Here is a 27,605-nt window from a genome sequence, read left to right on the forward strand (position 1 = left end):
CAAAGAGTCACACCGAGTCTAAGCAAGTTACCCATAGAGTCTGTGGTCCAGGTGAGTCAAGTTACCTGCTCCAGCTGTTTCTGGACTGCCCCCTGCTGTTCACTGATGTACTGCAGCTGGGCTGCATCCTCTTCAGCGAAGGCTCGGCCCGCCCTCTTGGCCGTTCTCTGCTTTGCTGACAGAGCCTTCTTGGCCTTACGGTGAGCTGCAATCTGGTCCTCTAGGAGGCGCTGCTGCATCTGCAGAAGCTGCTGCGTCTCACCTAGCCACTCCTCGTATTGCTGCCTCTGAGACTCATCTGAAAAAAATGTGTTTGTAGAATGAACAGCTGACTCTGCCACTGTCCAAAACACCCGAATCGTTTGACTGACTTAGCTTCTCAGTGCAGTCAGGTTCTCCGGTCCTGCTAATGACTTCTTTACTGATTCAGCTGTGTGGCATCAGAGATGCATCTAAAGGTGCCAGGACAGGCCTGGAGTTCAACATGTGCAATAGGTGATTCATTTAAGAGAGGGTTTAAAACGCACACTAAACATGAGACCCAGATTTAGGTGCAGTAATGGCACCTGGAACACATCCAGGACGGTTAAGACAAGAATCCCATTTGCCATAAATCACTGGTGATCTGGTTGTGTCACCATGACTGGAGGCTTGAAACATTTTATGATGTTGGTCTGTGATCATGGTCAAGCATCTCAGGTCTCCTAAACCCTTTGATCTCACACATGATTTCTCCACAGCACCCTGAGACGAAACCAGCCAAAATAAAGAACCCAACACTCCTGGGTCAAAGTTTTTGTTAATGCAGACTCTTATGACTATCCAACTAAAATCTGTTAAAAATATAAAATAAAAACTGATGAGACTTAAAGTCAGAAGCTGTTTACAGAAATACCAGTTAATCTCCAATGTCACAACCAATGAGGAACATGTAGGAACAGACGGGTCTTCTCTCGACTTGTTTTCCATCTGAATGTGATATAAAGATGCTGTGAACTCTGGGTCCACCCTCTGGTAGGAAGAGGAACTTCACGGGATGGATTTTCTTAAATTGTGTAACAAGAGACAGGCAAAAGTTTTTATATTTTTGGAGCAAAATCAGATTCTTATTCATGAATGTAAATATAAGCAGAAGGATTAATGAGCAATTAATCAGGATTAACAAGTCAGCTGTGGGTTAATTGATCTTCAGCTCTAGAGAAGACTTGGCTCCTGACCTGAACTGGAGTCAGAACCAGTGGAACCACTGGACCAATGAGGGAAATGTTCTGGACTGAATATCCATCCATCTGAAGGTCGATGTTCTCAATAGATCATTTAGGAACAGATACCAGCTGCACAGTAATAAAAGAAGAAGTTCCTCATGCATCTGAACAGGTTCCAGAGACTGGAGAACTATTTCAAACTGGGAATCCAGAGCCCTAAACAACTTCTTATAATTGACTTAAATAAATGCTTCTCTGCCAGGTTATGTATGTGGGTCCCCAGGGGTTGTTGTGGGAGAGGAAAATGTTTAAACCAATAGGCTTAAAGGCTCCATGCAGCAGATCCTGGAGGGGAAATGCCAGACATCCCTCCTCAACAAGGAGGCCTCTTGATTCACTCCTTTGGGGTGAAGGAGCAGCAGCATTATGTCCCAGGAAGGGAGCAGCAATGCTACTGCTGAGAAGAGCCAACAAAACATGTCTGCTCTAACCGGTGCTTTGTCTTTTGAATATAGCAGCAGGGTGTCGCCCAGGAAGTACTGGGTCAAACGGGTGTATAACACTGGCTTACAAAAAAACATTTTTTCAGAAGTTGTCTGTTTTTTCAACAGATCTGGGACTATTTTGCACCACTGAATCCAAACTGATTTATAGAAATCCAAGCTCCTGACTAAACTGATTACATTTTTGAGACATTATCTGTTCATGTCCGTTAATGTTTCTCATCTAAAAAAGGTTTTAGGAGGAAAAAAATATTTTCTAACAATTAAATAATACAAACTTGGATTTCTGTAAATTGTCAGATAAACGCTGATTAGGGTAAGTACATGTAAACTGAACATTGTGTTCTCCATCTCTGTTATGTCCTGGTGGAATCTCTCCTCCTGCTCACCACACATTGGTTCCAGATTCTCAGGAAACCCATCCATATGTGAAAACAAGGCAAGCATTTTGATGCTCATGTTGCATCAGGTCACATAGTTCAGGAAGTCGACCTGATTAAACAAAACCAATGTGATTTTTTAATCAGCATATCAAAATTACCCTAAAACAGTTGAAAAACCCCAGACAATTTTTGCCTGTTGACCTGTGTAATCTGAGGGTGCGGGCTGGATAAGAGGTAAGTGGTTGTGGCTGGAAATGTGTGCAGTCCATGATTACATGGAGGTGAATCAGGCTGTGACGGTAGGGTTCCAATGTGGCCTGGTAGTTAGCACACAGGTCCAGAACCAAAAACTGTCCTTGAGTCAGATCAGCTTCCCACTATCATGGTCCACATGAGCACTGCAGTTCTCCAGGAACAGCAGGATCTCCAAAACTCTGGCCCATCCTTTCTCTAGATCTACCACATAGAAAAACCCATAGAAAATAATGATCAGATCAACTGATTTGTGTCCTGATTCTCACTGATGAAGCCGGGTCCAAAGCTGGGGGGGTTGCGGCGCACTAGTTGAGGGGTTAACTTCCCATCCTGACAGAAAGAAACATTTGTTTAGAGGGCAAACTGATTGGATGAAACTGCTTGGACCTGCTGAGTCGCTGCCCACAAGCTGCGTACCTGTCCTGGTAGGTGAGAAGTGGGAGGAGTTAACTCGGGACCTGGGGCTCCTGGACTCTGCTGGAACCTGTGATTACAGAGAACACAATCAGAACCATGGTTCACAAAACCCAAACCCTGGAAAGTTCAGATGAGATCAGTCCGTACCTGTTGATGACCATTGGGTTCAGGCCCAGGGGTCCCTGACTCATCACCCTGTTAATACCTTTCAGAGCCTGCATCTTAGCCTTCATGATTGGGTCAGAGATGGACTCAAAATCTGTAAAACACAGAACCAGATTGAGTTATGAAGACTCAGGGCCTAAAGACACGACTCCTGAGGGTCCCAAGACCGTCAAGATAGCAATAACGTGACGGAACTAAATGGCTTTCTGGTCAGATTCTGCTTCTCATTCTGGTTGGCTATCAGTAGGTGTAGGAGACCTCAGAGAGCTCTGATTTTATGGCCTGTCACAGCTTTATGGTCTGAAAGGGTTTTGATCTTACCCGTGTCAGAGATTCCAGACTCTGAGCCAGACTTATGTTGGATCAGGGCCTGCATCTGTTTCTGCTGCTGCTGTTCCTGCCGTTCCTGGTCCAGAAGCTCCTGCAGGAGGAGTGGCTGCTCCTCCAGCAGGAGAGGCCTGGACTTGTTCTGGTTCTGGAGGGAGACCTGGTTCTCAGGAAAGCTGACCGAACTCATACTCTGGGTTTCAGTGCCTGGATGAGGAGGATGGTTCTGGGGGTTTAAAAGAAGTTGAGGCTGAGGAGGTTGAGTTGATTGAGATTGAGGCATGGTGGGGGCACCCTGAGGAGCAGGACCAGAAGGAATTGGTTGGGGGATTGGTGCGGATCCAAATGGTCTCTGGTGGAAGACAGATGATTCCCCTGGGAACAGAGGAGATACACATCAGACATATGCTTCAAAAGATGAAGAGGGAGGGGTGGTCACTGGGTTTACCTGGCGTTATTAGAGGGTGGACAGAGGACAAAGCCTGGGCTGGGACTGGACAGGAAACCAAACCAGAATCCTCCAGCTTCTCCTGCGGAGAGTTGAAGAGTTGAAATCATTTATCAGGTCTGGGATTGGTTCAGCATGATAAAGCAATCAATGGCCTACCTTGATTAGAAGGCCCGAGTGAGGTCCTTGAGGTCTGTTTGAGGAGTGACCTTCAGTCTTCTGAGATTCCTTCAATTCCTGTTTTGCCTGTCCCAGAAAGTGGGCAGGGCTTTCCATTTTCCTGGCGGGTCGGCTCCCCTCCCGGTCCTCTACCGGCTCCCCAAGGTCCAGCTCCTCGTTGAACATGTCTTTTTTGTCCTCCAAATTGAGCTCTGGGTCAGCATAGGCAATCAGGTCGAACTTCCCTGTCAACAGGAAGTCATCCAGATGCAGATCGTTCGAACCCAGGTCCAGGTCTTCTTTACCTGCGGCAGAACCAACCAGTGTGAATATTGACTTGAGACTGAAGTTCTGGGGAACTTATGGCAGCCTGTGGTCTTCCTACCATCCTCTGGGTCCAGATTCAGATTCAGGTCCACCAGGTCCTTGACCTCCACGTCCTCCAGATCCTTTACAGCAGAGTCCTCTCCCTCTAAGTGCTCCTCAATCCCCTCAGATCCTGGGAGAGCAGAACCCAGGTGCTGCTGCCCCAGCCCTGCCTCCCCCATCTTGACTGGACCCGGCCGTGGCGCAGTGGACTGGGTGGGGTCTCTGGTGGGCGTGGCTTCCTGTAGCTCTGAAGGCATCGGTGGGGGAAAGGGCAGCCTCAGACGGTTCTCTGGGGGGCGGTGTCGGAGCTCGATGTAGGGCATGACGCCGTGCTGCTGAGGAGGTGCAGGGCGCTGGACGATGAGTTGGGGAACACCTGTGGAGTCCAACGTGGGGAGACATAAGCTTAACGCTTTCAGGACTTGAACAGGGCCCTATTCAGTCAGCAATTCAGACCTGGCACCATGTGTGTTGCTGAGTTGTGGGGCATCAATGACCGAATGCTGGTGAACTCTGCTGGCACAGGCCTCCTCATTTGGACCAGGTTCCCCTCCATGGAGCCGAGCCCCACAGCAGGACCAAGGGATGGACGCGCTGAAGGGTCCTGTAAGGCTGCGGCAACTCCGTGAGGAACACCAAACCTGGAAAGAGGGACACTAACTGTGACAGGAACAGATCTGACAGTTGCACGTCTGGTTCTCACTGTTTCTACCTGACAGCTGGTCCTCTCAGGAGGTTCTGTCTGGGGAGGGAAGCCTTGCTGGGAGTAAAGCCACTCATCTCCTCGCCTGGAAGACCTCCTGTAAACCCAGGAGTCAGAGGTCTCACTGTACCAGGGTACGGCGGTGGAGGACGTTCAAATGGGTCTGGAGGAGGGGCGCTGGAAGAGTCCTCAGCAGACCAGTTGTGAAGAGTGCTGCTAGAACCAGCAGGTCCTGAGGTGGGTTCCAGCAAACCTTTCTCCTGACGTAAGGCAATCTTTTGGTGCTGCTGCCGGAGGATATGCTGCCGGAGCCATAGGCGCTGCATGGAACAACCAGAGAAATGTCAGAAATCCAAAGATGACGAAAATGACAAAGATCTGCCTCACCTGTTGTAGTTTCTCCTCAGAGTCTCCAAGCTGAGGCAGCATGCTCCTCCCTCCATCCAGAGAGGACAGGTCACCGGTTCCTGACTTCTCCATCGGTGGCATGCTGGTCGTTATGAGACCCTTCACCAGAGCATCCTGATTCGTTGCATGGACGATTCCCTTCTCAGGTATCACAGGGTGCTTTGGGGTCTGGCTGCTGCAGGTTCTGGGCAACAACTCTTGTCTGCTTCCTGAAGACTGTTGAAGCTGTACAGAGAAGAGGCAATGAGGAAATATGAAGGTTCCCTGGGTCCGTTTTATCTCCAACTAGCAACAGAAAACCAAGAAGATCTTTGGTCCAGAAAACAACCACCTACAGGAGGACAGAACTTTTGGATTGTTGTTGGACATTTACAGCATGTAGCATCCCCTTAGGTCTTCAACTCCAGGCCTCAAGGGCTGGTTCCTGCAGCTTTTAGACACGTCTCTGCTTCAACTCATTTCAGTCCCATAATCAGGTCATCAGCAGAACTCTAGAGATCCTGACTGAACACCGAGGTGATTCGGCCACTCAGGTGTGTTGGAACACAGAGACGTCCAGAGGTTGCAGGACTCCAGTTCTCAAGGAATAGAGTTGAAGATTCAAATTCAAGTTCACAGTGAAACGGAGATTTGAATTGATAAAGCGCAATACAAGTACTTTACCATTCAGAGGACTCTGAAGTGCTTCACACTACATCTAGTCATTCATAAACTGATGGTGATGAGCCATTGGATAGTAGCCACAACTGCCCAGGGGTATTCTGGCAGAGGTGAGGCTGCCATGTACCGATGGCACCTGTTGGGCCCTCTAACCACCTTCAACAGGCATGGCAGGTGAAAGGTCTTGCCAAGGACATGACAGAGAGGGAATCAAATACCTTCCATTGTAGTCACCATTGCCACACAGGGGGTTTCATACCTGAGGTGTCCAGTCCTCTCTCTGGTCTGGGTTGTTTGTGAACCAAACCAGAAATCAAGCTAGCTTGCAAACCAAAACAACTGAACCGAGACCCCCTATTCCACATGGTCTTGGTAGGGCTCCACACAACCTCTAAAGCAGTTAGAGTAAGGGATCATGGCATAACCGTGATCCAACACACCTGAGTTGAACCCCTTCCTGTTTGTGGGATGTGGTTAGCACCTTTAGGTAGAGGTGGACACCCTTATGTGACACTAGTTTTCTCCTGCTGGTCTAAGGAAAGCTTGGTTCACATCTCAGCTGAGATACAACCTTAAAAACATCTTTATGAATTTTGTGTTTTTGCTGCCTAAGGTCTGAAGATGATAGATCAGCACATCACATCCAGAAAGACCAGAACACTGATTTAGATTTGGTTCTCCAGACACAGAGATGCATCTGCACGAAGAAGCTAGAGAGGTTGTTACCTTGGGGGCTGCAGGGCTGAAGGCCCCCCTCCCCACCATCAGTCCAGGACCCAGAGAGGAGGAAGCTGACGCTGCAGGCGGGGCAGTGAGGCTCTCTGCCAGGGTCTTCTGGGGGGCAGAGGGCTGCTGCAGGTATGACTCAGGAGGGGGGCGAGGCGTCCCCACAGACTGGGGGAACAAATCGACGCTTCGCTGAGACCCCGGGGATCGTGGGAACCGTTCCGAGGAGCGGGGCGTTCCTGGATTGGAGGGATAGGAGTCCAGGCTGGACGGCGACGGCTGACTGACCGGGTCCGCTCTCAGTGCTGTGGGCATGGCGAGGTAGCCGCAGTCGGAGTGAGGCTGTGGTGTACCGGGGGTCTGAGGGTCCCTGAAGGGGTCAGGGGAGGGCCGTGAACCTGTGACGTCCCCCAGTTGGGGTGTCCCCGGGGCATAAGGGCTGCGGTGGGGGGAGCCCAGACCTGACACCGGGCTGTTGGGGAACCCCAGGTCTCTCCTTCCTGCTGCCTCCTGGTGGGGGGGCATTGGGGCTTTAAACACTCCACCCTGCACCGTCAGGCTTGTCCTCTGGCTGGAGTCCCCCGCCCGAACGGGTCTGAGAGATGGATCGGGGGGGGAGCCGGAGGAGGGGATCACCATGCCGGCCCGACTTGGTGTCAAACCTGCAAGGAGGACAGAGGATGTTAGGAGAAGACAACGGGGGGAGGGCTGAGGGGAGCAAAGAGGAGGACACAGGGGGGAGGACCTACCGGAGGCAGACAGGTCGGGAGACAGTGCAGGGGAGCCATCATGAGCGGGGGAGACGCTGAGGAAACCAAGGCGCTGCTGCTGAGGATGACGGGGACCTGCTACTTTACCATATGGGTCCCAGGGTGAGGACGGGCGAGAGGAGGGGGGGGAGAACATCTGGGGGGAAGACGGTGGCTGGTGGAGGGGGGAGGAGGCCAAAGGGGAGTGAGGGAGTGAAGAGAACCCAGAGGGAGCGGGGACTTGAGGTCTGAGAAAGACATCGTCCGGTGTCCCCGGGTCCTGCGGGAGGTTCTGCCTGCTCTGCGTGGCGTTGCCCCCGGCGACCTGCTGGTGGGCCGAGCCTTCTGGGGAAAGCCGTCCCGACTGGCGGAGCTGCTGCTGCCGCTGCTCGTTCTTCACCTGCTCCAGCTTCTGGGTTGCCTCCATCTTGGCCAGCTGCTTGCTCTTCTGTCGCATCATCTGAGTAGAACAGCAACCGATGAGACTTAGGCCCCACCCACCCATCAGAGAAGCACATGATGCTCACCTGTCTCAACTTCCACTCCTGTTCCTGCTCCGATTCCCTGGGCCTCAGCGGATCTCTGCAGCCGGCCTCCGTCTCCATGGCGATGGGGTCATAGACCCCTTGGGGTGGCGGCGGCGGCGGCTGCTGCAGGCGCTGCAGTGACTCATTGGACAGCTGCACCTTGTTGATGCGCTGGGCTGCACGGTTGTCCCGAGCTTTTTGCTGCAGAACCACAATCGGGCGTGAAACAGTTTCCTCTGGACCCATCAAGAAGAGGAGGAGCAGAAACTCACCACGAAGGGCGCTCTGTCCTGGGAGCTGGCCTTCCTCCACAGCTTGGTGATCTGCTTCACTCTAGTGGACCAATCTGGGAACAAACGCTCACTGTGATACCTGAGCACTACCTGGGAAAACTGGGTTGAGTGAATGTGTGTGTCTGTGTGTACCGGGGTACTGCTGCTTCAGCTGAGGGAAGTTGGTGTTGCAGTAAAGAACTGGAGCAACGGTCGCCAGCTCTCCCAGACTCTCCTCCTTTTCCCACTTCAGCGTCCCTCTCTGAGCTGTCGACATCACATCCTGTTCCCCTTCTACAGCTGACAGCCGATTGGCTGAGGCCGAGGAGGGGGCGGGGCCCTCAGAAGGCAAGCTGAAGCCAAGCAGACGGCTGCCGCCGCTGGGAGCATCAGGGAGGGGAGGAACAGCGTCCACCAGGCCGTTTGGCAGCCGAGAACACGCTGCTGACAGAGAACAGCTCTAAGGTCACAAGGAGGGTCACCTGTAGGCTTCCATAGTTGTGTGTGGGAGAAGTCGTACCTGAGCTGTGGGACTTGCTGGGCTCTGGCTGCCTGCTGCTGTTTGGACTCAGAACGGCAGTGAAGACCTCCTCCACATCTTTGCCCTCCAGTTCTGCATACACACAGGTGCATAGGTCATCATGGGACCATGGCAGTGTCCTGACAGGTGAGCAGGTTCTCCCAGTCTTACCTGGGATCTTGTAGAGTCTGCTCAGGATCCCTCCTGCAACAGGAACAGGAAGTTGTCAGATTGTTCCATTGTGCCGTCTGTCTGCTGTCACTCTGCTACACTCACCGTCTGTTACCATCTGGTCCAGTTCAGGGCTCAAAATGGCATCCAGAGGCTCCTCTCGCTCCATCCTCTGGCAACGCCCATAACCTCCAGGGGTGTCCGATGACAGGGGGGGGTCGTTGGCCGCCGAGGCAATATCCAGGCCGGCTGGAAGAGACAGAGACACACGGAGAGGTGAAACAACCCAGGGGACGAGTCAGGGGGCGGGACAGGAGGAGGACCAGACTGGTAAATCTGCAGGAGAAGAGGAAGAAATGATTCATCTATCAGTCTGAGGTCACACAGAGTTAGAGAGACGGGTCGCCAGAGCTGAGCAGGAGGAAGAGGAGGAGGAGAAGGAGGTCCAGTCTTACCAAAGGGAGACGGAGAGCGCTCCACCTGGAACTGACCTGGAGCTAAACACACAAAGGTATCATGTGAAAGTCTCTCACTCACTCACACTCTCACACCAACACACATATACACTAACACACACACAGCCATGATAATGAGGATGATGGTGCTGCATCCATACCTGTGCGTCCTGTCCCCAGGATGTGAGGGTCTGTTTTCAGGACGTCAGAAAGGTCCAGCAGCAGTTCCTCTGAGACGGCTGAATGTCAACACACACACACACACACACACACACAATACCTGATCATGTGACTTGATGGCTGTTCCCAGTCTGAAACTGATTCCAGAACCGTTCTGGATTAAACTGCTGCAGTTACAGTCTGAAGCCAGCAGAGGGCATCCTCACACAGACACTAACTGACCTTAAAGGGATCCATGATCAATTGGAACAACAGTAGGGCTGAAACGATTCCTCGAATGGTTCGAGTACCTCGATTACTAAAATTCCTCGAGGAAAATTTACCTGCCTCGAAGCTTCGTTAATTTATGTTTTATTAGTTAGCGCACCGTGTTCCGGCCGGGACTTCATTTGCGTTGCGCGGAGCTCTCACTTCCGCCTCTGAGTTGTTGACAAAAGCTAAGTCTCAGCGGCATAAAGTCCAATCTTCAAGATTGGCCCGTGGGGATTTTATTGATTGATGATAATGCCCGACTTTTTATCGTTTTTGGGGAACCAATAAGCATCCTTAAAATGACTGGGGGAATGCCTGGAGTACGGCAGCATTTCTCCTCCGGGGCTGCTGGTTGAAAGCGAACGGCGGGAAGAGCGCTGAGGTGAGCGGATAGCCTGAACAGGGCGGGCGGCTGAGTAGCTGATGCTTACCGTGGAAATGTAGCTTTACCGACGAACCGCACAATAAATTTCATATCCCGGTCTGAAGAAACGGGTGGCGGAGCGCATCGTACATGGCTGGTAGATGAGTTTCTGAGTGTGACCAGTGAAGGTGTCGTAAATATCCCGTATTGCTTCCCCCCGTGTTCGTCCCCCGGTCTAACGGTTCGTCAGTCCGCTGGTCTATTTCCTCCCCTCCACCCCATGTTCGTTCATTCGCCCTCTCCTCCCACTCCAGGCGGCATTTCCCGTATTTTCAAACCCAAAGCGTGACAGGTTAGGTGGCAAGGTGAGTTTAATTAATCTATTAAACTCACTGAAGATGAATACATAAACTAAAAGCTGGATTGTAGACATTTTTATAAGCATATTTGTGAGCCTGCCTCTTTGTTATTAAATTCAATATAATTTCAGATTTTTCTGTAACTTTTCTTCTGGTTAACTTAGAAAGTGAGCTATTATTGTTACAGGTTAGTTTTCTAAACTACAAAAAAGCAACTGTTAGGGATGCTCAAATATGAAAAATTGGACTGATATTGATATCTGATAGTAACACCGGTATTATGCCAGATTTACCAATATTTCATTTTATAATTTTTTTTTATCCGATTACTCGATTAATCGTAAGAATAATCGATAGATTACTCGATTACTAAAATATTCGTTTACAACAGCCCTAAACAACAGACTTTATTTAAGAAATATTGATTTGAGTTGTATAAACAATGAAGTAACCCTGAGGCTGTTGGGTTTTTATAAATGTTAAAATATTGTCATGCTGCAAGGCATTCTGGGTAAATGACGTCTTTAGGTCCGACTGCGTTGGCTCCATATCACAAACACCAATTTGTTTTAGTTAATAGCAAAATTACAACATATTTAATCCAACATGTTCACCTAATCTTTAACCCCTTTAATCCCAGCAGCTGAAGGAGAACATGAGCAGAAGCTCAGGAAACAAGGCGGAACCTTCAGGAATGGAGAACGTGTTAAATACAAACAGGAAATGGAAACTTACGCAGCACTCCCCGTTTCCTGCTGGTTGCTACTGTCCCCAGAGGCTGGACAGAGGAGGCGGGGCCATGTGCTCTGAGGGGGGGGGCCTTGGAGACACTCACTGCCGATCCTGATTGGCTGGCACCTGAGGTCACCGTCCTCGGCCTTCTGTCAATCTGTCGGCTGCGGTCAAGCAGATCCCGGCCAAAGAAAGCCTCCTGGACGTAGACGGCCGATCAGCAGAGAGCAGGTTGGTGAAGCCTAGAGGCCAGGTGAAAGCATTACCTGCAGGTACGATGGGAACGCCTCCTCCAGCTTCGTCTTCTTCTTCCTGTATCTCTTCTTAACTTTCTCCATTGCCTGCTCAGCAGCAGACATCATTTCCATGGAAACATCAGTCTCCAAAACACCTGGGAGGAAACTGAGGATCAGACTCTGACATCACATTCTGTCAATGACCCATGGGCTCAGGTGACTCACCTGGATCTCGACTCGGGTTCATCTCTGACGAGTCTTTCCTGCAGAGTCCGGCTTTTCCCCCACGCTGACGCACCATGAAGCCCCCGATACCTGGGGGAGACGGGAGATCAGAGAGGGGGAGACCGGAAGTTAGAGCCCAGCTTCCAATTGTCTGGGATTTCCCGTACAAATGCATGGCTTCCTAGACCCAAATGGCCCGGAGGGCTAACATGGCCATTATATTTAATGTAGCCATATGGGATGAAGCGGGACAAACAGTGGATTGTCTAACCACTGAATGACAGCATCATCTTGACTTTTACTGACTGATCTCTTCACCAGTCTTAGCTGAGTGGGGTAGCAAAAGGGAAGACTTTCAGTGGAATCAGAGTGAAGAGCTCCATCAGATGGACCTATGATTTACCCCTACAAGTACAAACATACACAAGGTACCAGATAGAAAGGTTGTAGAGAAACAGAACCTAGTGCATTGGAATCAGGGCAGTCTAGGCATGGGATTAGGTATTGGCATCCAATGTATGGCTCCTGACCATTTAGATAACATCCAGTGTGGCCCATAAATCCCAGGGTTGCCAAGAAGAATGTGCCTAAGAAACATAGTCTAAAATACCATGAGGGAGCCACCTGAACCTCCTCCCATCATGAGTACCCACACTCAGAAATAGCAGTCTTCTACACTCTGGTAGGGCAAAAGCCTAGAAAATATGACTCTGCCCTATCAGAGGCACGAAACTCTGGAGGAGTAGGGGGTGTGGCAACTCAGTGCCTGGGGATTGTGACGGGTTTGGGTTCAGATAGAGTTCAAGTGGGTGAGCCTGGTACATTAGGGCCACTCTGGATTCTTCCCCAAAATTTAGGATGATTTATGCCTTAAGTCCAAAAACTTTTCACAACTGCCTAGTACGCCACAAGATGTCTGTTTTAGGCACCTGGACAGTTGGCATAAAATGTTCACTAAAAGTCCCAAAAATATGAAGCAGGTGCATCTGGGTCACTAAGGGTTAAATCTTTCAGATGACCTGGGCATCTGACTGCTAGGTAAAGCTGCTAGAATTTCTCAAATATGGGTCAACAATGCATGTCTTTTGGCCAGGGTGCCCTACTAAGGGGGAGACGGGATGTTAAGGGTGGGAGGATGATGAAGAGGAGATGAGTGGGTTTCAGCCTTCATCCCACCTGGCCTATAAGGTTTCCTCTTCTTCTTCTTCTTGTCATCTGTGACATCCGTCTCCTTGGTGACATCATCCAGGTGAGCGGCGTCCCGCTCGGGACTGGAGTCAGATTTCATTTCACAGTCCAAGTCACCTGCAGACAAAGCTGTAATGTGACGGCCAGGTGTTAAGGACACCTGGTTCTGATGGACTCCTGGGCCTTCCCATAAGGAGTTACCTCGGTTCTGGTCTGGCTCAATGAGGGTCTCTGGGTCCGGTGGCGTCTGCAGGACGGAGACAATGTTCTGGTTGATGATCCTCAGCTTCAACTTGGGTTTACACCTGAAGAAAGAACAGAGTCATGGTCTGACTCCCCAGGGTTAGGGCTGCAGGTAAAGGATAAGGGCTTTACCTGCGGCACTTGCGTGGTGATGCGAGAGGCTGGACTAGGGCCTGCAGGTGAGTCAGACCGGACTCGGTTAGGCAGATGCCATCCTGAGTATACGTCTTCACGTCTGGAAACAGAGTCACATGATCAGGCTGCAGGGAGACCGGAAGGTTAGAGCAACAGAACCAATACTGACCCACTTCTCTGGTTCTGGACACCATCTGAGCCATGAAGGAACCCAGAGGCTCCACCCTCCCTGCAACAAACAAATGGGTCAGTGTTTACCCTGCTCTCTGGGGGAATTTCATAATGAAGGCTATGCAGACCTGAGGAGGCGTGGCACAGAGAGCAGTCAAAGCCTTCATCGGCAGCGAGCGCCACCTCTTCTTCCGAGGCCAAACCCTGACAGACGCCATGGACCCACCTGCAGACACACCACAGGTGAGACAACCCTGAGGCCGCCTTAACCCCCAGGTTAAGACGGGTCCTACCTGTCACATTGCTGGCACTGCAGCACCAGATCGTCCTGTGCATAGTGCCGCTGGCAGACGGGACACTGGCTGAGGCTGCCACACGGCCCGCACAGGCTGTAGTTGTTCAGCCAATCACAGTGCAGCCCTGGCGAGGTGGAGCCACACAGCACACACCACACACACCTGCAGACAGAGGACGGGCCGTCAGACATGCCCTCTGACCCCCGGCCTCCAATGCCTCCACCCACCACTTGCACTTCCAGGAGCCCTTGGGCACAGTGAGGAGGGGCGGGTCCAGGCAGTAGGTGTGGTAGCTGATGTCACAGTCGTCACAGAGCAGCAGGCGGGCGGGGTCGCAGGCGTCGCCACACGCTTCACATACTGTGCACTCCAGGCAGCGCCAGCCTTTGGTCAGCACCACCCGGGTGATCTGTAATCAGATTCCAAAGTAATGAGTGGATTGGAACCAGACTGCAGCAGAGGCATAACCGGCCAGAAACGCACCTTGACGCCGACGCAGTAAGGATGGTAACACTGGCCGCACTGGGAGCAGGGCAGCAGGCGGCCCTCTGAGCCCCGACCGAAGCTGCCACACACTACGCACATGTCCTGCAGAGAGACGGAGAAATGCTAGGACACCAGGGCACCAGGAGGCACCCTGTGGACAACCGGGGACACCCTTGAGTACCTGTTTGAGAGTGAAATGGTCTGAGGTGGAGAACATCACCACCGTGTTGTGCATGGAGTTCTCCTCTTCCTCCTTTGCCTGAAACATCTCCACGTAGCTTCCCTAGCAGACACATAGCAGGGAGGAGGTCAGCTTCCTGTTACCATGGCAACTCTATCAGCCAGCACGCTCTTACCCCTGGGAGCACAGTGAGGGTATCCTGAGCCTTCAGCCGACTCCTGCCTCTTCCACCTCTTCCTCCACCAGCAGCTCCACCTCTGGACCGCTTCCTGCCTGGAAATCCTGAACCCCGACCCTGAGGAGGACGGGGATGGGAGGGGGTTAAACTAACTGGCATGTTACCATGGAAACCCTGGTGAGAGCAGCTCCCCGTCCCTTCCACTCCTTGGATCAGGTCAGCAGAGGGCGCCACTGACTCAGTCGTAACCAGTGACCTGGGGCCTCATGTCTAAAGCGGCCAGCGTACGCATAAAAAATGTGCGGCGCCATATTTTACGCAGAAGTCGGCATGTATAAAAATGAACTTTGCATCAAAGTCTGCATAAATATACGCACATTTTGTCCTTGCCGTGAAAATGTGCTGCAGAAACACAAACTTTTTATGTGGACAATAATAAACTTCAAAGCGTCAACTCACGTAAATCCGCTGAAGTCTGATTACATTCAGTTATTTAGACCAAGAATCAAACCTGATGATTTTTATGATTTCAATATTTTATTCTTTAAACAAACGATGATACTGAACTGCATTTATCCTCAGACAAATGAGGAAAGAAAATAAACTAAATGAAGGTAAAACTTCCCTCTGAGTGAATAATAACTTCCTCAGTTTGTCTCATGAAGATGTAACTCATCGTCTGAAAGCATCTGAGGCTCATTTCATTCTGACTGGAGAGAAAACAGGCTGATCAGCAGATGGACCCACCAGGTTCGGTTCTGATCAGGAGACGATCAGGTCCATCAGCAGCTGATCCAGGTGAGCCGCTACCTGAGGAGCTTTGGCTCTGATGGAGGATTGATCACAGATCAGATCCATCTGATGGTCCATCAGCGTTTAGATTCATCCAGACTGATCATCCTGGAGCTCAGAGCAGAACTTAGAGCGGTACCAGCGGTACCGGTACCGGTCCAGCTGCAGCCGTCCTCCAGTGGAGCCGCCCGCTTTGTGAAAGCGCCTTATGGACAGAAAGCATCTCTACTCTGTGAATGCAGCTTCTGCTGCTGATTCCTGTCTGCAGAGCAAACGTCCACATTCAGAGCCTCTCTGGTCTGTAATCCGACCCGGACGCTCTGCTGCAGCAGCAGGTCTGACTGGACAGCTTTAGTTTATTCTTTTATTTGGATTTTTCTTTCTTTAAAAAAATGTATTATTTTTATTTTTGTGAGGTGACCTTATGTGACCTGAAAACACCTTCTGAATAAAATATATAATATTTTATTTATTTGTGCATGGAGCAGTATAAATATTACAAATACTATTCTGCTACAAACGGGACATTGCCATGGTTACTACTTCATGTGGCGACAGACTTCCTGGTATTTATACTAATTTACATTAAGACGTATTCATGGAGGCGGCAGGCGGAGCAGCAGCTGCTCTGTTTCTCCTAAATTGGGATTTATAAAGGAAAGGTGCGCAGGCTTTATACATCCAGATTTTTTTGTGCGCCGCACTTTTCTACATTTGTCCGTACGCCTAGTGGCCTCCATACAAAAAAAGAGTGCACATAAAACTGCACACTCTTTTATGCATGAGGCCCCTGGAACTGGGTGGCTAACCGGATCCAGATCCGTTTAAACTCAGGTAAAAAGGAAATATTTAAAGTCCAAAAATTTAAATCCAAGACAAAAATGATAAAGCAATCATAAGCCGGAGTGAAACTGGTTTACAGTCCTGATTTAAGAGAACCAGCAGGTTTTGAACATCTCAGGTTTTCAGGCCGTTTGTTCTAGTGAAGCCAAATGTTTGGTTCTGAACCAGAACCGGTACCAGAACCAGAAAGAAGCTGGACCAGAAGAACTGCCATGTACAGCTGGAGGCGGGCTCAACTGGAGCAGCAAGCTTCTGATTGGTTCAATTTAAATCCTCACTCTCAGCCTCAGGCCGGTCAACTGCTGCTGCTGGAACCAACTGCCTGACAACCTGAAGCCATCATGTCTGGGTACGCTTATTTACCACTTTCATGCTCCACAGAGGAGAGTCTGGTGGGCGGGGCTTAGGGCTCCAACCTCCCTCCCCCGTGGAATCCTGGGAGGATGAGGGAGGGCTCGGCGCCCTGCGGCTGCTGCACCACGAACCCTGAGTCATGCAGAGGGGCCAGGTAGGAGGGCAAGAGTGAAAGGAAGAGTGGAGGGGGACAAAATGCAGCAACATAAATGCAACAGCCACAAACAGAAAACAGCCTTGTCAAGATGTGAGACGCTACCATGACAACTACATGCAACTCTGCTCAAACATTCAGAAAGTTTAAATAGCGACATGCTAAACAGCTGCAGCCACGAAGAAGCAGCATGCACCAGATCGGAGGCTCCGGCCTGATGGGCGAGAGGCCCAACAGGGAAGAGGCTCCGGCCCGACGGGGAGGAGGATCTGGCCCGACAGGCGAGAGGCCCGACGGGTGGGATGCTCCAGCCCACCGGGCGAGGCTCTGGGTCTCCAACCAGAGGCTCTGATGCTCCACGAGCTTCTGAGCGAGGCTGCTGATCAGATCGGACCTGTGGTACCTGCCGGGACCGCGCCCTGCCAGGGGAGAACTTCCTCTTGGAGATGGCGGGCTTTCCCATGCCAATCTTTGGGGTCAGTAGGAACACGGCAGTGGGCGGAGCCTAGGGACATAAAGTGAGATCAGCCAGTGGAGACTGCAGGAGATGTTAGTAGCCCTGCCGGAGTCTTACCTGGGAAGGGGGCGGAGTCTCTATGGAGGATGGAGGAGTTGGTGGAGTCAGAGGTGGAGGAGTGACCGGGGTCCGGGCAGGTGAGGTCTCGGGAGACGCCTCTGTGGAAAACGGAGACTGCCGTAGACGGATGGACAGGTCGTCTGAGGGGTGGGACCAGGAAGGGAGGGTCCTTAGGCTCCGCCACTTTCCTCTGCGGGAGGTGGGAGGTGTGGCTGAGGTCATCAGCTCCATCACTTCCATGTCCAAGGATTGGTCCAGATCCAGAATGGGGCCATCTGAGGTTTCCTCCCCATCTGGTCCCGCCTCCTCATCTCTGATTGGCTGGTGTCTCTCTGTTGTCCCCATCTCCTGCTTCTCTGAAGGCTCGCAGTGGGACTGTTGTCCATCTTTGGTTGATTCTGTTGCCATAGCAACAAGTTTATTCAGGCTCTGTGATTGGCTGTACTCTTCCTCCACATTCCTCCTCTCAGTCAATGGAGGACGGTCTCCTCTAGGGTCCGTGGCCTGAGAGCGAGGACAGGAGGACAGGGAGACTGATGGAAAGGAGGGGCCTACAGAAACAAAAACCAGAACCAATTAGAACTCAACCCTTGACCGACCTGTCAGAACCCAGAAACACTGTAGGTGAGACAGCATAACCCAAATTTGACCATAGGAACTGATCTGGACCATTGGAACCAGTGTAAACCAGTCTTGTCCACTGAAGATAGATGATGTCAGCACAACTTCGGTTCTCACCTGAAGGACAGACCGGACCCAGTGTTGGGCTACTCTCATCTTCATCTCCTTGTGCCTCAGTCTTCTCAGCAGGATCATCCTCATCTTCTGGACTCTCCATCGCCGCTTCTCCTTGCTCTTCCTTAGCGATCCTCTGTTCTGCTGCAGGAACACCACCAGTTTACAAAACAGTCTGATGTCCCATCAGAGCTGGACTCTCCATGATACTCACCTCCAGCAGGTCCACAACCATCTCCAGAACTAGGCCGTTCAGGGATAAGGCTAAAGTTCACACCAGAACCACCACAATCAAGATCAGGCTCAGAGCAAGCTACTGGCTGAACATGGTTACCTGGATCAAGATTGAACAGTAGCTGTCCAGGACCAGGACCAAAATCAGAACCAACATCAGAACCAGACTCTGGAGGCAATGAACCAATGGTACTTGTGTCAGAACTTGGCTTCAGCTGCACAGGACCTGGTCTGGGGCCAGCATGAGGACTTTCTGAACCCACTGCCCCAAGGACAGAACATTCTTGTGACGTTCTGACAAAGCTAACTGGAGTCTGAAGCGTTGAAGTCAATACTTCAGATGGAGGGCTAACCTGTGGGTGGACAGAGCCTGAAGGACTGGCAAGGCTTTGAGTAGACTGAGCAGGGTCACCAGGTCTCTGGGACCCTTCATTGGGTTCTGCTGTTTGGACAGCACCAGCATCCAGAACAGAGTAAGAGGGAACAGTAGCACTTTGGATGGAAGGATCAACAGCCCGAACCCAATCTGACAGAGAGCCCAGGCTGTAGGGAGCTTGACGAAGGTTGGGACTGGTTCCAGGGTTGGACGTGGGTCTGTGGGGCACCGTCCCATCCACAGCTGGACTCTGAAGTGGGCTAACGGGTGTTTGTACTATACAAACAGTATTAGCTTGACCAGCATGACTAGTCCTTGGAGAGACACCATTTGTGGGAATACTGGTCAGAGTGTTGGCAAAAGAATTGCTAGCTGACAGAGTATGGGTAGAAGATGTCATTGCAGAGCTGTGGACTTGTGTGGGACCAAAGTCAAAAAGGGCCTCAGTGTGGAGCAGTCTATCCGGATGGAGCTCTATATCCTTACCCTGACCAGAAATGGAGTCACCAGGTTGAGCCAGTTGTGCTTCAATTAATGATGGAGACTCTGGGCCATCTTGTTGTGTTGTGGACCTCGCTGGTATGAGACCAGCTGACTGTGGTGTGTGGTGAGTCTCTATTGGCAAGACTTTGAGACAGAAGGCAGGGTTTGTAGGCATTGTAGGCACTGGCTCAGCTTGTTTGGAACTATCACTTGTGCATGGTGACAGACTTTTGTAAGGACCCTGGTTTACCTTCGTGTCCTGGACACAAGGTGAGTAAGTTAGGCTACTGTGTTCAAGAGAAGTGCTACTATTATCAAGGCTTTCTGGCATCTGTAGGGCAGGGATGTGAGGCCGGTAGTTCTCAGCAGATTGCACTGTAGAGGAGTCATGGGTGAACAACTCTATACCTTCCAGATTCAGTCCACCAGAGTCAATACTTTGCCTGACCATCTTGTAGTGAGCTGGACTTGCAGGTTGTGAAGAACTGTGGGGTCTAGGATTCCCCAGGAGAGAGTGAGGGCTACAAGGAGCTGAATAGGATCCAAGTGCCATCTTGGTAGATGTACCAGATATCTGTGGTGATTTAGGGTTCAGACTACAGAAATTCTGTGGAAGGTCTGAGCCAGTGATTGCGTGGTCCAGTGTTCTGGGAGTTTGCGGGTAAGATGTACTAGTTTCCAATTTATGGTTGGGCTGGGAGTTCATGATGCTTACTGGACTGCATGGTCTCTGTAGCGGTGCCTCAGGTGCCAGATGGTATCCTTGTTGAAACCTGGTAGGACTCAGCCCTGATGTACTCAGACTCTGTGGCTGAGGGTTGTTAACCAGATGTTCCTGCAGAGATCGAGTACCTAGTTGGTCCTCTGTGAAGTCCGGTTCAGAAGAAGGAGAGTTCAAACTGAGCTTAGAAGAACTCTGCAGAACCTTTACGAGGGAACTTTTGGTTGGACTAGGACGAGAGGACACTGGACCAAACTCAAATCCTGTTGGATTAGCCTGACACTGAGGAGGCCTTTCAGGTTTAAGTTGGTGTGGCAGGGCACTTTCCGGGTTTTCTGACTGAAAGTGTGGTGATGAGGAAGGTGACTGTTGGTCAATGGAAGGAGGGTGAGATAATGTTGAGCTCAACATACAATGTGCTGGCCTGAAGCTGTCCTGGTGATCTCCATCACTACTCTCTTGGAGAAGTGGTAGTTCAGCAGAACTTGGATGGATCTCTTTAGGCAACAAAGCTGCCACTTCTGAGAAGTTTCCGAGGTTTAATTCAGGACAGTCTTCTGTCCTTTCAAGAGATGGTGGATGATCTTGTTTGAGATTTTTAGGAGATGTAACAAGACTTTGGAGATCGGCCTCTGGATATTGAACCAAAACTTCACCCAAGTTCTTCAGAGGATGTTCTTGAATCTGGCAAGTTTCCCCAGGAGACGGAGCAGAACCTTTTAATAATGGTTCTGGACTTGTATACGTGCGGCTAAGGGGTGGATCAGATTGATCGGTGCCTTCTGGAGCTGGAGAAGGAGTTTCATATTTCTCACCAGGAGACTCCACAGATGGTTGCTGAGACTTTAGGGGAGACATTGGAGGAATCTGCTGATCAGAAGAAAGCAGCAGACTTTGATGGGTTGTCTGTAGAGAGGGTGAGAAAGTCTCTTTTAAAGATGGTCCCTCGTTGTTTTTGGTCTCCACTGAAGAAGCCTGCTGGACCTGACCAGTAACCTTCTCATCTGCTGATGGAACAAGGTTTCTATGGGGTTGAGTCTTCTTTAGAGATGGTAGAAGACTCTTATGGGTCTCTTCTAGAGACGATGCATCATTTTTATCAGGATCTTGTACAAGGCATAAGGGACTTTGGTGGCTCTGCTCTGGAGATGATCCAAGATTTGGATGGCTGTCCTCTAGAATTGGTGTAGGAAGTGTAGTAGAAGTCTGAGGAAAATCATCTGCTGGTACTGCAACACTCCGATGGGCCTCCTGTTGAGGTACTGAAGGGCTCTGACACAGGATGAGTGGAAGATGAATTAGGACAATGCTTGAGTTCTCTACTACATGATTCTTAAGGGGCTCCTCTGTAGTGGAGGAAGGACTTTCTGCCATCTTTAGAGAAAATTCACCAGAGACTTCAGCCTCTTCTGGTAAGAGTTGATTGATCCTTGCTGGAAGGGCTGCAGAACTCTGATAGGTCCCCTCATAACTCTGATGTACCACTGGAGGTGATACAGAATTCTGATGGGTCTCGGTTGAGGGTGTTGATGATGGACTCTGATGGGTCTCAGCAGGAGTTCTTACAGGACTCTCATGGATCTCAGATGAAGATGAGGCAGGAATCTGAGGGGTCTCACTTGGAGGCATAGTAGGAACCTTATGCGTCTCCTCTGGAGGTGTTGATGGACTCTGATGGGTCTCGGAAGAAGGTGAAGCAGTACTCAGAGTCTCAACAAGAACCTTATGGGGCTCGCCTGGAGGGGACGCAGGGATGCAGTTTGGCTCGGCTGGAGGGGACCCAGGACTCCGCTGGGGCTCGGCTGGAGGGGACCCAGGGCTCGGCTGGGGCTCGGCTGGAGGGGACCCAGGGCTCGGCTGGGGCTCGGCTGGAGGGGAACCAGGGCTCCGCTGGGGCTCGGCTGGAGGGGACGCAGGGCTCCGCTGGGGATCGGCTGGAGGGGACGCAGGACTCCGCTGGGGCTCGGCTGGAGGGGACGCAGGACTCCGCTGGGGCTCGGCTGGAGGGGACGCAGGACTCCGCTGGGGCTCGGCTGGAGGGGACGCAGGACTCCGCTGGGGCTCGGCTGGAGGGGACGCAGGACTCCGCTGGGGATCGGCTGGAGGGGACGCAGGACTCCGCTGGGGCTCGGCTGGAGGGGACGCAGGACTCCGCTGGGGATCGGCTGGAGGGGACGCAGGACTCCGCTGGGGATCGGCTGGAGGGGACGCAGGACTCCGCTGGGGCTCGGCTGGAGGGGACGCAGGACTCCTCTGGGGCTCGACTGGAGGGGACGCAGGACTCCGCTGGGGATCGGCTGGAGGGGACGCAGGACTCCGCTGGGGATCGGCTGGAGGGGACGCAGGACTCCGCTGGGGATCGGCTGGAGGGGACGCAGGACTCCGCTGGGGATCGACTGGAGGGGACGCAGGACTACGCTGGGGCTCGGCTGGAGGGGACGCAGGACTACGCTGGGGCTCGGCTGGAGGGGACGCAGGACTCCGCTGGGGCTCGGCTGTAGGGGACGCAGGACTCCGCTGGGGATCGGCTGGAGGGGACGCAGGGCTGCAGTGGGGATCGGCTGCAGCTTGCTCCAGGCTCTGAATGAAGGCGGATGGTGGTATGACAGGTGGTTTGTATTTTGCGAGAGTCGGTGACAACAGCAGGTCAGTCTGCTCCAGTGACGATGTGTGCCTCTGAGCTCCTGTAGGTGGAGATGGACTTCTTTCAAGGACTTCTAGCAACGCTGCAACACCACCCTTCCGATACGATGGAGACCGTGGAGGAATGAGCTTGAGGTCCTTCTGAGACGTTCCAGGAATGCTTTCACTTGCTACAGAACTTATTGGATGGTCTGCAGAAGTGGGTGTGGAACTAGGTTGAAGCTCTGATAAGTTCAGATTCTGCAGAGGACTAGGTGGTAGCTCCAGGCAGATGAGCTGGCCTGGATCAGGAGCAGCAGGTGGACTAAGTGCCAGAGAGGTGTCAGAGGGTGGGGCTAGCTGCTGTTCCAAAGGGCTGCAGGAGGAGCAGAGGTAGAGGTCAGACTCTGCTGTGCGCTCCCCAGCCTGGTCCGAACACTCAGCATGAACAGACCTGAAGCACAGAGAATATCAAACACTCAAAGGACTGAGGAAGGAAAGTAAAACACATTTCAGTCACATGCTGTTGAAGAGCTGCAAGACCTGATAGTTGTTTGTTTACCATCTTTACTGAATGAAATTGAAAGCTGGCTTCTAGTCAGAGGATAACCCCCCTCTAAACATGTTTACCTGTAGCAGCTGCTGCAGGTCAGACTGTCCTGTGGCGAGGCAAAGTCAACAGCACAGTAACAGAGAGGACAGGGCAGGGCAGGGTCACATGACTCGCACAAAAACTGATGATTGGCCCACTGACCCGATGATGTCACACCACATCGGCGACATACTCTGCAGTTCTGGAGAAAAAAGACAAGTTGAGTTCAGAAGCAACACACCTGGGCAGTTGTACCCGAAAGAGATTTTCTGACCTTGCAGGTCCAAGCGCTGTTGGATGTGCCGTCCAGAGGAGGAGAGAGGCAGTGTGTGTGGTAGGCCTTATCACAGCGCTGACACACCAGCAGCAGGCCTTCATCGCCCCGTAACCTGACACACACACACACAGAGAGCTGGTCAGGACCGACAGGATGACCTCTGACCTGCTGAACCTGAGTCCAGCCAACAGTGGTGCTCCACAGTCGGGTACTAGTTCAGTCAGAAGCTCTGTCACCTGCAGCTGCGACACACCCTGCAGGCGGGACACTGCCACCCGGACCGGACCAGAGGGGATGGGGTGAGAGCCGGCTCCAGACAGCTGCCATGGTAACAGCTACCGCAGCAACAGCACATCAACAAGTTGCTGGATTCGGTTCCGCCCAAACATGACAAACACCTCGAGGAGCCTGTGTAGACAGAGGTTAGTATGTTTCCATGGCAACAGAGGGGCGAAGTGGGAGGAGGCGGAGTTCTGTGTTCCCCCACCTGGGCGGGCGTGTGTCGGGCACAGCGTAAGCCTTCGGGTCCAGTCCTGATGAGCGCCAGCGGCAGCAGCACAGGGAAAGTGGTAACTCCGCCCACATCCCGTCTCCTGGCAACGCAGCGAAGCACCCAGGCGTTGGCAGAACCCACATACCTGGACAGATGAGACAGGGGGCGGGGCTTATTAATTTGACTGATGGGTTCCAGAGTTCAACTGGATCTGAGCCAAGAGCCTGTTCAGCATCAGAGTTTCTGAAGGTCTAAAGACCTGAAAACACCTGGACACCCAGGCAGAAGGCTGTGCTCTTCATCCATCAACCCCCCAGACAATTTCTGGTCAGAAACTCACCTGGCTGCTTCCTGAGTCGATGGCTTTGTCCACAAAGAGCAACGACTGGCCATCGCCATGCCGCACACCTTCTGACCAGGCGGCACACTGCAGGTGAGCACAGCACTGACCTGCACACAGAGCCAGGTAAGCACATGTATACGGAGGAGGAGAAGGAAAAGGAGGAAGGGTTACCTGTGGGGTCAAACAGTGATTGGACGTTGATGTCGTGTGGAAGGCCGATGGGTCCGAGCTGCCGCATGAACTCTGAAGAAGATTCATCTTCTGAAACACAGAGAGACCGTGACTGACCTGCAGCCCATCACCAGGTGATCACCTGATGGTGGATCACCGGGTGATCTCCAGGTGATCACCCCGAAATCTAACATCAGGTGATCACCTGGAGATCAGGTGCACCAGTACTCACCACACAGTGCTGGACTGCTGCACCTGACAACAAACAGATCAGCTGGTCAGCCTCATCTTTTCAAATCAACAGTTTCTTCCTCTCTATCTCTGAACAGGAAGTGAGGTCACATACGTGGGCGGGGCCCTGTCTCCACGGTAGCAGTGGTCATGGCAGTCATCGACACGATCAGAGGAGGTGCGGCGGTTCAGGATGTGGAGCGGGATGTAGCCTGGCGTTGGACCAAACACCACAAGGCGACCCTGGCCCAGAGGAGGCTGGTCGCCGCGGTAACAGAAGGCACATTGCTTCAGCCTGCAGGAGGACAGGTGAATACATGAACTCAGGCGGGCCCTGTGTGACCACAGATTCACAGATTCAGCGACTTCAAATGATCCAGAACGCAGCAGCACGGCTTCTTACAGGAACCAGGAAGCGTGACCACATAAGACCAACTATGGCATCCTTACACTGGCTGCCCGTCTTTTATTGAATAGATTTTAAGATTCTTTTGTTAACTTTTAAAGTTTTAAGTGGGTTAGCCCCCCTTATCTTCGGGACCTTTTAAATTTCCGGTCTGTCTCCAGAACTTTACGATCAAATAATCAGTTATTACTGACAGTTCCTTGGATTCGACTTAAGAGGAAAGGAGATGGAGCTTTTTCTGTTGCTGCTCCTGTTTTATGGAATAACTTACCTTTCCAGATTAGATCTGCCCACAGCCTGGATCATTTTAAATCGCTTCTTAAAACTAATTTTTACTCTTTGGCATTTAATTGATGTATTGTTTTGTGCTCCGTTTTGTCGTTCTTGCACAGCACTTTGGTGCAGTTTTATACCCGTTTTAAAGTGCTATATAAATAAATTTGACATTGACATTGACCATGGCAACAGGTCATCTAATTATGCTTAGCCCAGGGAATATTTGCTCTGAAACCATTCAGAAGGTTCTCCACAGCTCTCCCAACATGACAAGCCAATCAGTAGCAGCAGAGGCCTGAGGAGGAGTGTTTCCATGGGAACACCCAGACTCACCGTTTCTTGGCATGTCCCAGGGTTGGGGCGGGTGAGCCCCCTGATTCCTCTGATGGGGAGTGCTGGAACAGGGGGGAAAGGGAGCTCTCATCCTCATCCTCCAGGCAAAGGGACACCGAAGGACTGGAGTGGGGACTCGGCTCTGGATTCTGCTGCACCGGATTGACACCACAGCCCTCCTTGGTGTCCATGGAAACCCTACTGGGACAGCTGCTCTCCATAGGGGTGGGGCTGTGGGTAGGTTCCACCGGTTCTGGGGCGCAGACCTGAGCATCCTCCACAGGGACGTATTGCGATAACAGGTCAACAGTAACAGGACCAGTTCTGGTTCTGTCTTCCTCCTCAGAAACAGGGGCTGGTTTTGAGCTGCACTTTGGGACTCTGGGATCAGGAGCTGGTTCAGGACAGGCACCGAGCCCAACCTGGCTCAGTTCAAGGTCTGGATCAAGGTTTTTCTGGGACTTCTGCCTGGAGATGGACCTCCGGGACCCCACAAGCTTCTTAGGCCCCATGGGCTCCTTGGCCTCTGGTGGCTCCAGCAGCTCCGTGGGCTCCTTGGCCTCCCACGGTCCCTTGAGCTCTGGTGGTCTCAGGGACTCCTTGGGCTCCAGCAGTTGATTGTGCTCCTTGGGTTCCATGGGCTCCTTAGCCTCTGAGGGCTCCTGGGGCTCCTGCGGTCCCTTGGCCTCCGAGGGCTCCTTGGGCTCTGTGGAGATCAAACAGAGGATTCACTGGAGAGTGCAAAATTCAGAAGAAGCTCGGTGAAGTCAGAGAGCAGCTAAGTTTGAGTCAATCAGAAAATGAAGCTGAGTTTTTTGTAGGACCTCCTGAGAACTAATAAGTTCCTGTGGACGGAGCTCTGATTTGTCATTAAGGCCCACCTGTCTTCTTCTGGAGTCGCCTCTTCTCTGTAGTCCCCGTGCTTTCTTCACCCTCTACCTGGGCTCTTCCTCGGCTTCGCCCCCTGCAGGAACACAAGCCAACAGGAATAGTTGATATTTATGCAATTGCTGCTGGAAACCTGGTTCTACTCTCATTCAGTAACACTTTAAGAACATGAGCAGAATGACATCACAGTCTGTGTATGGTAGGAAGTAAACCCAGGAGCTAAGTCCACCCCTCACCCCGATGCCTATTTTACCATCATGCCCCTTACCACTTCCTCCTGACATTCTAACCACAAACATACTTTTAGGTACAGTCGTATATCTGTGAGGACCCTAGGTGTTAGTACCTTGCTTAAAGCCAGACTAAACAGACCCAGACCGGACTAAGTTAAGCCTGCTCAGTTTGCATCCTAGTTCAGCCTGAAAAACATCAGAGGTATTGTTGCTTAGACATCAATACCTGAATAGCAGCAATCACTGATCAAACGATACAGATGGCTTGATTCAGTGCTAAATTATTTATTCCGTTTTCTATCTCCTTTCCCACCTCGTTCACTAGAGTAACTCCACAACATCGCACAATCTTCTCTAAGAATATCTTTCCCATTTCTCATCCAGCCCAGCATCCCTGATGTATTAGTTGGCAGTGCAGTGGCTCTCTATAGGATTTACCAGAGATGCAGATAAAATTAACCTTCCAGGTGGGCTTCTGAAATTTTAGCAGTGGGGACTTCATGGCCAGCGTCTGATTTCTGCTCTCTAGGCAGAGTCTGCTATCGTCTATTATCATGCGCTCCCTGGCTAGTGGCCATTCCCTGGATGACATCCAGTAATGTTCGCATCCTGCCTATACTACACTCCTCTCCCTGACCGATGTCCGCTCCGTGGATGAAGTGACGTCCACTAACATCTGTTCACTTTCCAGCATTCTCTGCGCTCCTAGGCTAATATTCGTTCGCTGTCTAATGTCTGCTCCGTGACGAGGGACTGCAAACTGGAAGACATCTACTAACGTCTGTTCTCTAGCTAACATTCCCCAACTGTTAACACCCACTTC

The 27,605-nt window shown here is 51.6% G+C and overlaps 1 protein-coding gene across 8 annotated transcripts in view; it reads right to left on the minus strand.

Annotated features, from left to right (window-relative positions):
* The window catches only part of LOC106934157 (histone-lysine N-methyltransferase 2C-like), a 43,396-nt gene that overhangs the window by 12,417 nt on the left and 3,374 nt on the right, over positions 1 to 27,605 (minus strand). Inside the window, exons 3-51 of one of the 8 annotated variants that reach the window (XM_015013884.2) lie at positions 26,543 to 26,625; positions 25,662 to 26,367; positions 24,762 to 24,941; positions 24,648 to 24,670; positions 24,416 to 24,502; positions 24,242 to 24,351; positions 23,896 to 24,046; positions 23,645 to 23,816; positions 23,406 to 23,520; positions 23,170 to 23,333; positions 18,318 to 22,993; positions 18,107 to 18,247; positions 17,366 to 17,919; positions 17,186 to 17,296; positions 16,647 to 16,769; positions 14,646 to 14,765; positions 14,471 to 14,572; positions 14,287 to 14,391; positions 14,031 to 14,212; positions 13,801 to 13,965; positions 13,636 to 13,733; positions 13,506 to 13,565; positions 13,334 to 13,436; positions 13,160 to 13,263; positions 12,947 to 13,087; positions 11,771 to 11,860; positions 11,576 to 11,700; positions 11,313 to 11,508; positions 9,584 to 9,661; positions 9,423 to 9,464; positions 9,073 to 9,216; positions 8,968 to 9,000; positions 8,797 to 8,889; positions 8,430 to 8,720; positions 8,277 to 8,350; positions 8,005 to 8,205; positions 7,478 to 7,937; positions 6,729 to 7,390; positions 5,322 to 5,567; positions 4,944 to 5,254; positions 4,688 to 4,872; positions 4,248 to 4,607; positions 3,863 to 4,167; positions 3,704 to 3,785; positions 3,250 to 3,630; positions 2,911 to 3,022; positions 2,764 to 2,830; positions 2,613 to 2,676; positions 66 to 298 (exon numbers count right to left, since the gene is read on the minus strand). In XM_015013884.2, coding sequence (XP_014869370.2) covers positions 66 to 298; positions 2,613 to 2,676; positions 2,764 to 2,830; positions 2,911 to 3,022; positions 3,250 to 3,630; positions 3,704 to 3,785; positions 3,863 to 4,167; positions 4,248 to 4,607; positions 4,688 to 4,872; positions 4,944 to 5,254; positions 5,322 to 5,567; positions 6,729 to 7,390; positions 7,478 to 7,937; positions 8,005 to 8,205; positions 8,277 to 8,350; positions 8,430 to 8,720; positions 8,797 to 8,889; positions 8,968 to 9,000; positions 9,073 to 9,216; positions 9,423 to 9,464; positions 9,584 to 9,661; positions 11,313 to 11,508; positions 11,576 to 11,700; positions 11,771 to 11,860; positions 12,947 to 13,087; positions 13,160 to 13,263; positions 13,334 to 13,436; positions 13,506 to 13,565; positions 13,636 to 13,733; positions 13,801 to 13,965; positions 14,031 to 14,212; positions 14,287 to 14,391; positions 14,471 to 14,572; positions 14,646 to 14,765; positions 16,647 to 16,769; positions 17,186 to 17,296; positions 17,366 to 17,919; positions 18,107 to 18,247; positions 18,318 to 22,993; positions 23,170 to 23,333; positions 23,406 to 23,520; positions 23,645 to 23,816; positions 23,896 to 24,046; positions 24,242 to 24,351; positions 24,416 to 24,502; positions 24,648 to 24,670; positions 24,762 to 24,941; positions 25,662 to 26,367; positions 26,543 to 26,625 — 13,411 coding nt within the window. Of the gene's footprint in view, positions 1 to 65; positions 299 to 2,612; positions 2,677 to 2,763; positions 2,831 to 2,910; positions 3,023 to 3,249; positions 3,631 to 3,703; positions 3,786 to 3,862; positions 4,168 to 4,247; positions 4,608 to 4,687; positions 4,873 to 4,943; positions 5,255 to 5,321; positions 5,568 to 6,728; positions 7,391 to 7,477; positions 7,938 to 8,004; positions 8,206 to 8,276; positions 8,351 to 8,429; positions 8,721 to 8,796; positions 8,890 to 8,967; positions 9,001 to 9,072; positions 9,217 to 9,422; positions 9,465 to 9,583; positions 9,662 to 11,312; positions 11,509 to 11,575; positions 11,701 to 11,770; positions 11,861 to 12,946; positions 13,088 to 13,159; positions 13,264 to 13,333; positions 13,437 to 13,505; positions 13,566 to 13,635; positions 13,734 to 13,800; positions 13,966 to 14,030; positions 14,213 to 14,286; positions 14,392 to 14,470; positions 14,573 to 14,645; positions 14,766 to 16,646; positions 16,770 to 17,185; positions 17,297 to 17,365; positions 17,920 to 18,106; positions 18,248 to 18,317; positions 22,994 to 23,169; positions 23,334 to 23,405; positions 23,521 to 23,644; positions 23,817 to 23,895; positions 24,047 to 24,241; positions 24,352 to 24,415; positions 24,506 to 24,647; positions 24,671 to 24,761; positions 24,942 to 25,661; positions 26,368 to 26,542; positions 26,626 to 27,605 lie in introns of all 8 variants that reach the window. The other 7 variants (XM_015013892.2, XM_015013885.2, XM_088013049.1 and 4 more) reach the window with 7 other exon arrangements.

This window comes from Poecilia mexicana, unplaced genomic scaffold, assembly GCF_051168715.1.
Source record: "Poecilia mexicana isolate PSO_F unplaced genomic scaffold, ASM5116871v1 scaffold_15, whole genome shotgun sequence".
NCBI lineage: Eukaryota > Metazoa > Chordata > Actinopteri > Cyprinodontiformes > Poeciliidae > Poecilia > Poecilia mexicana.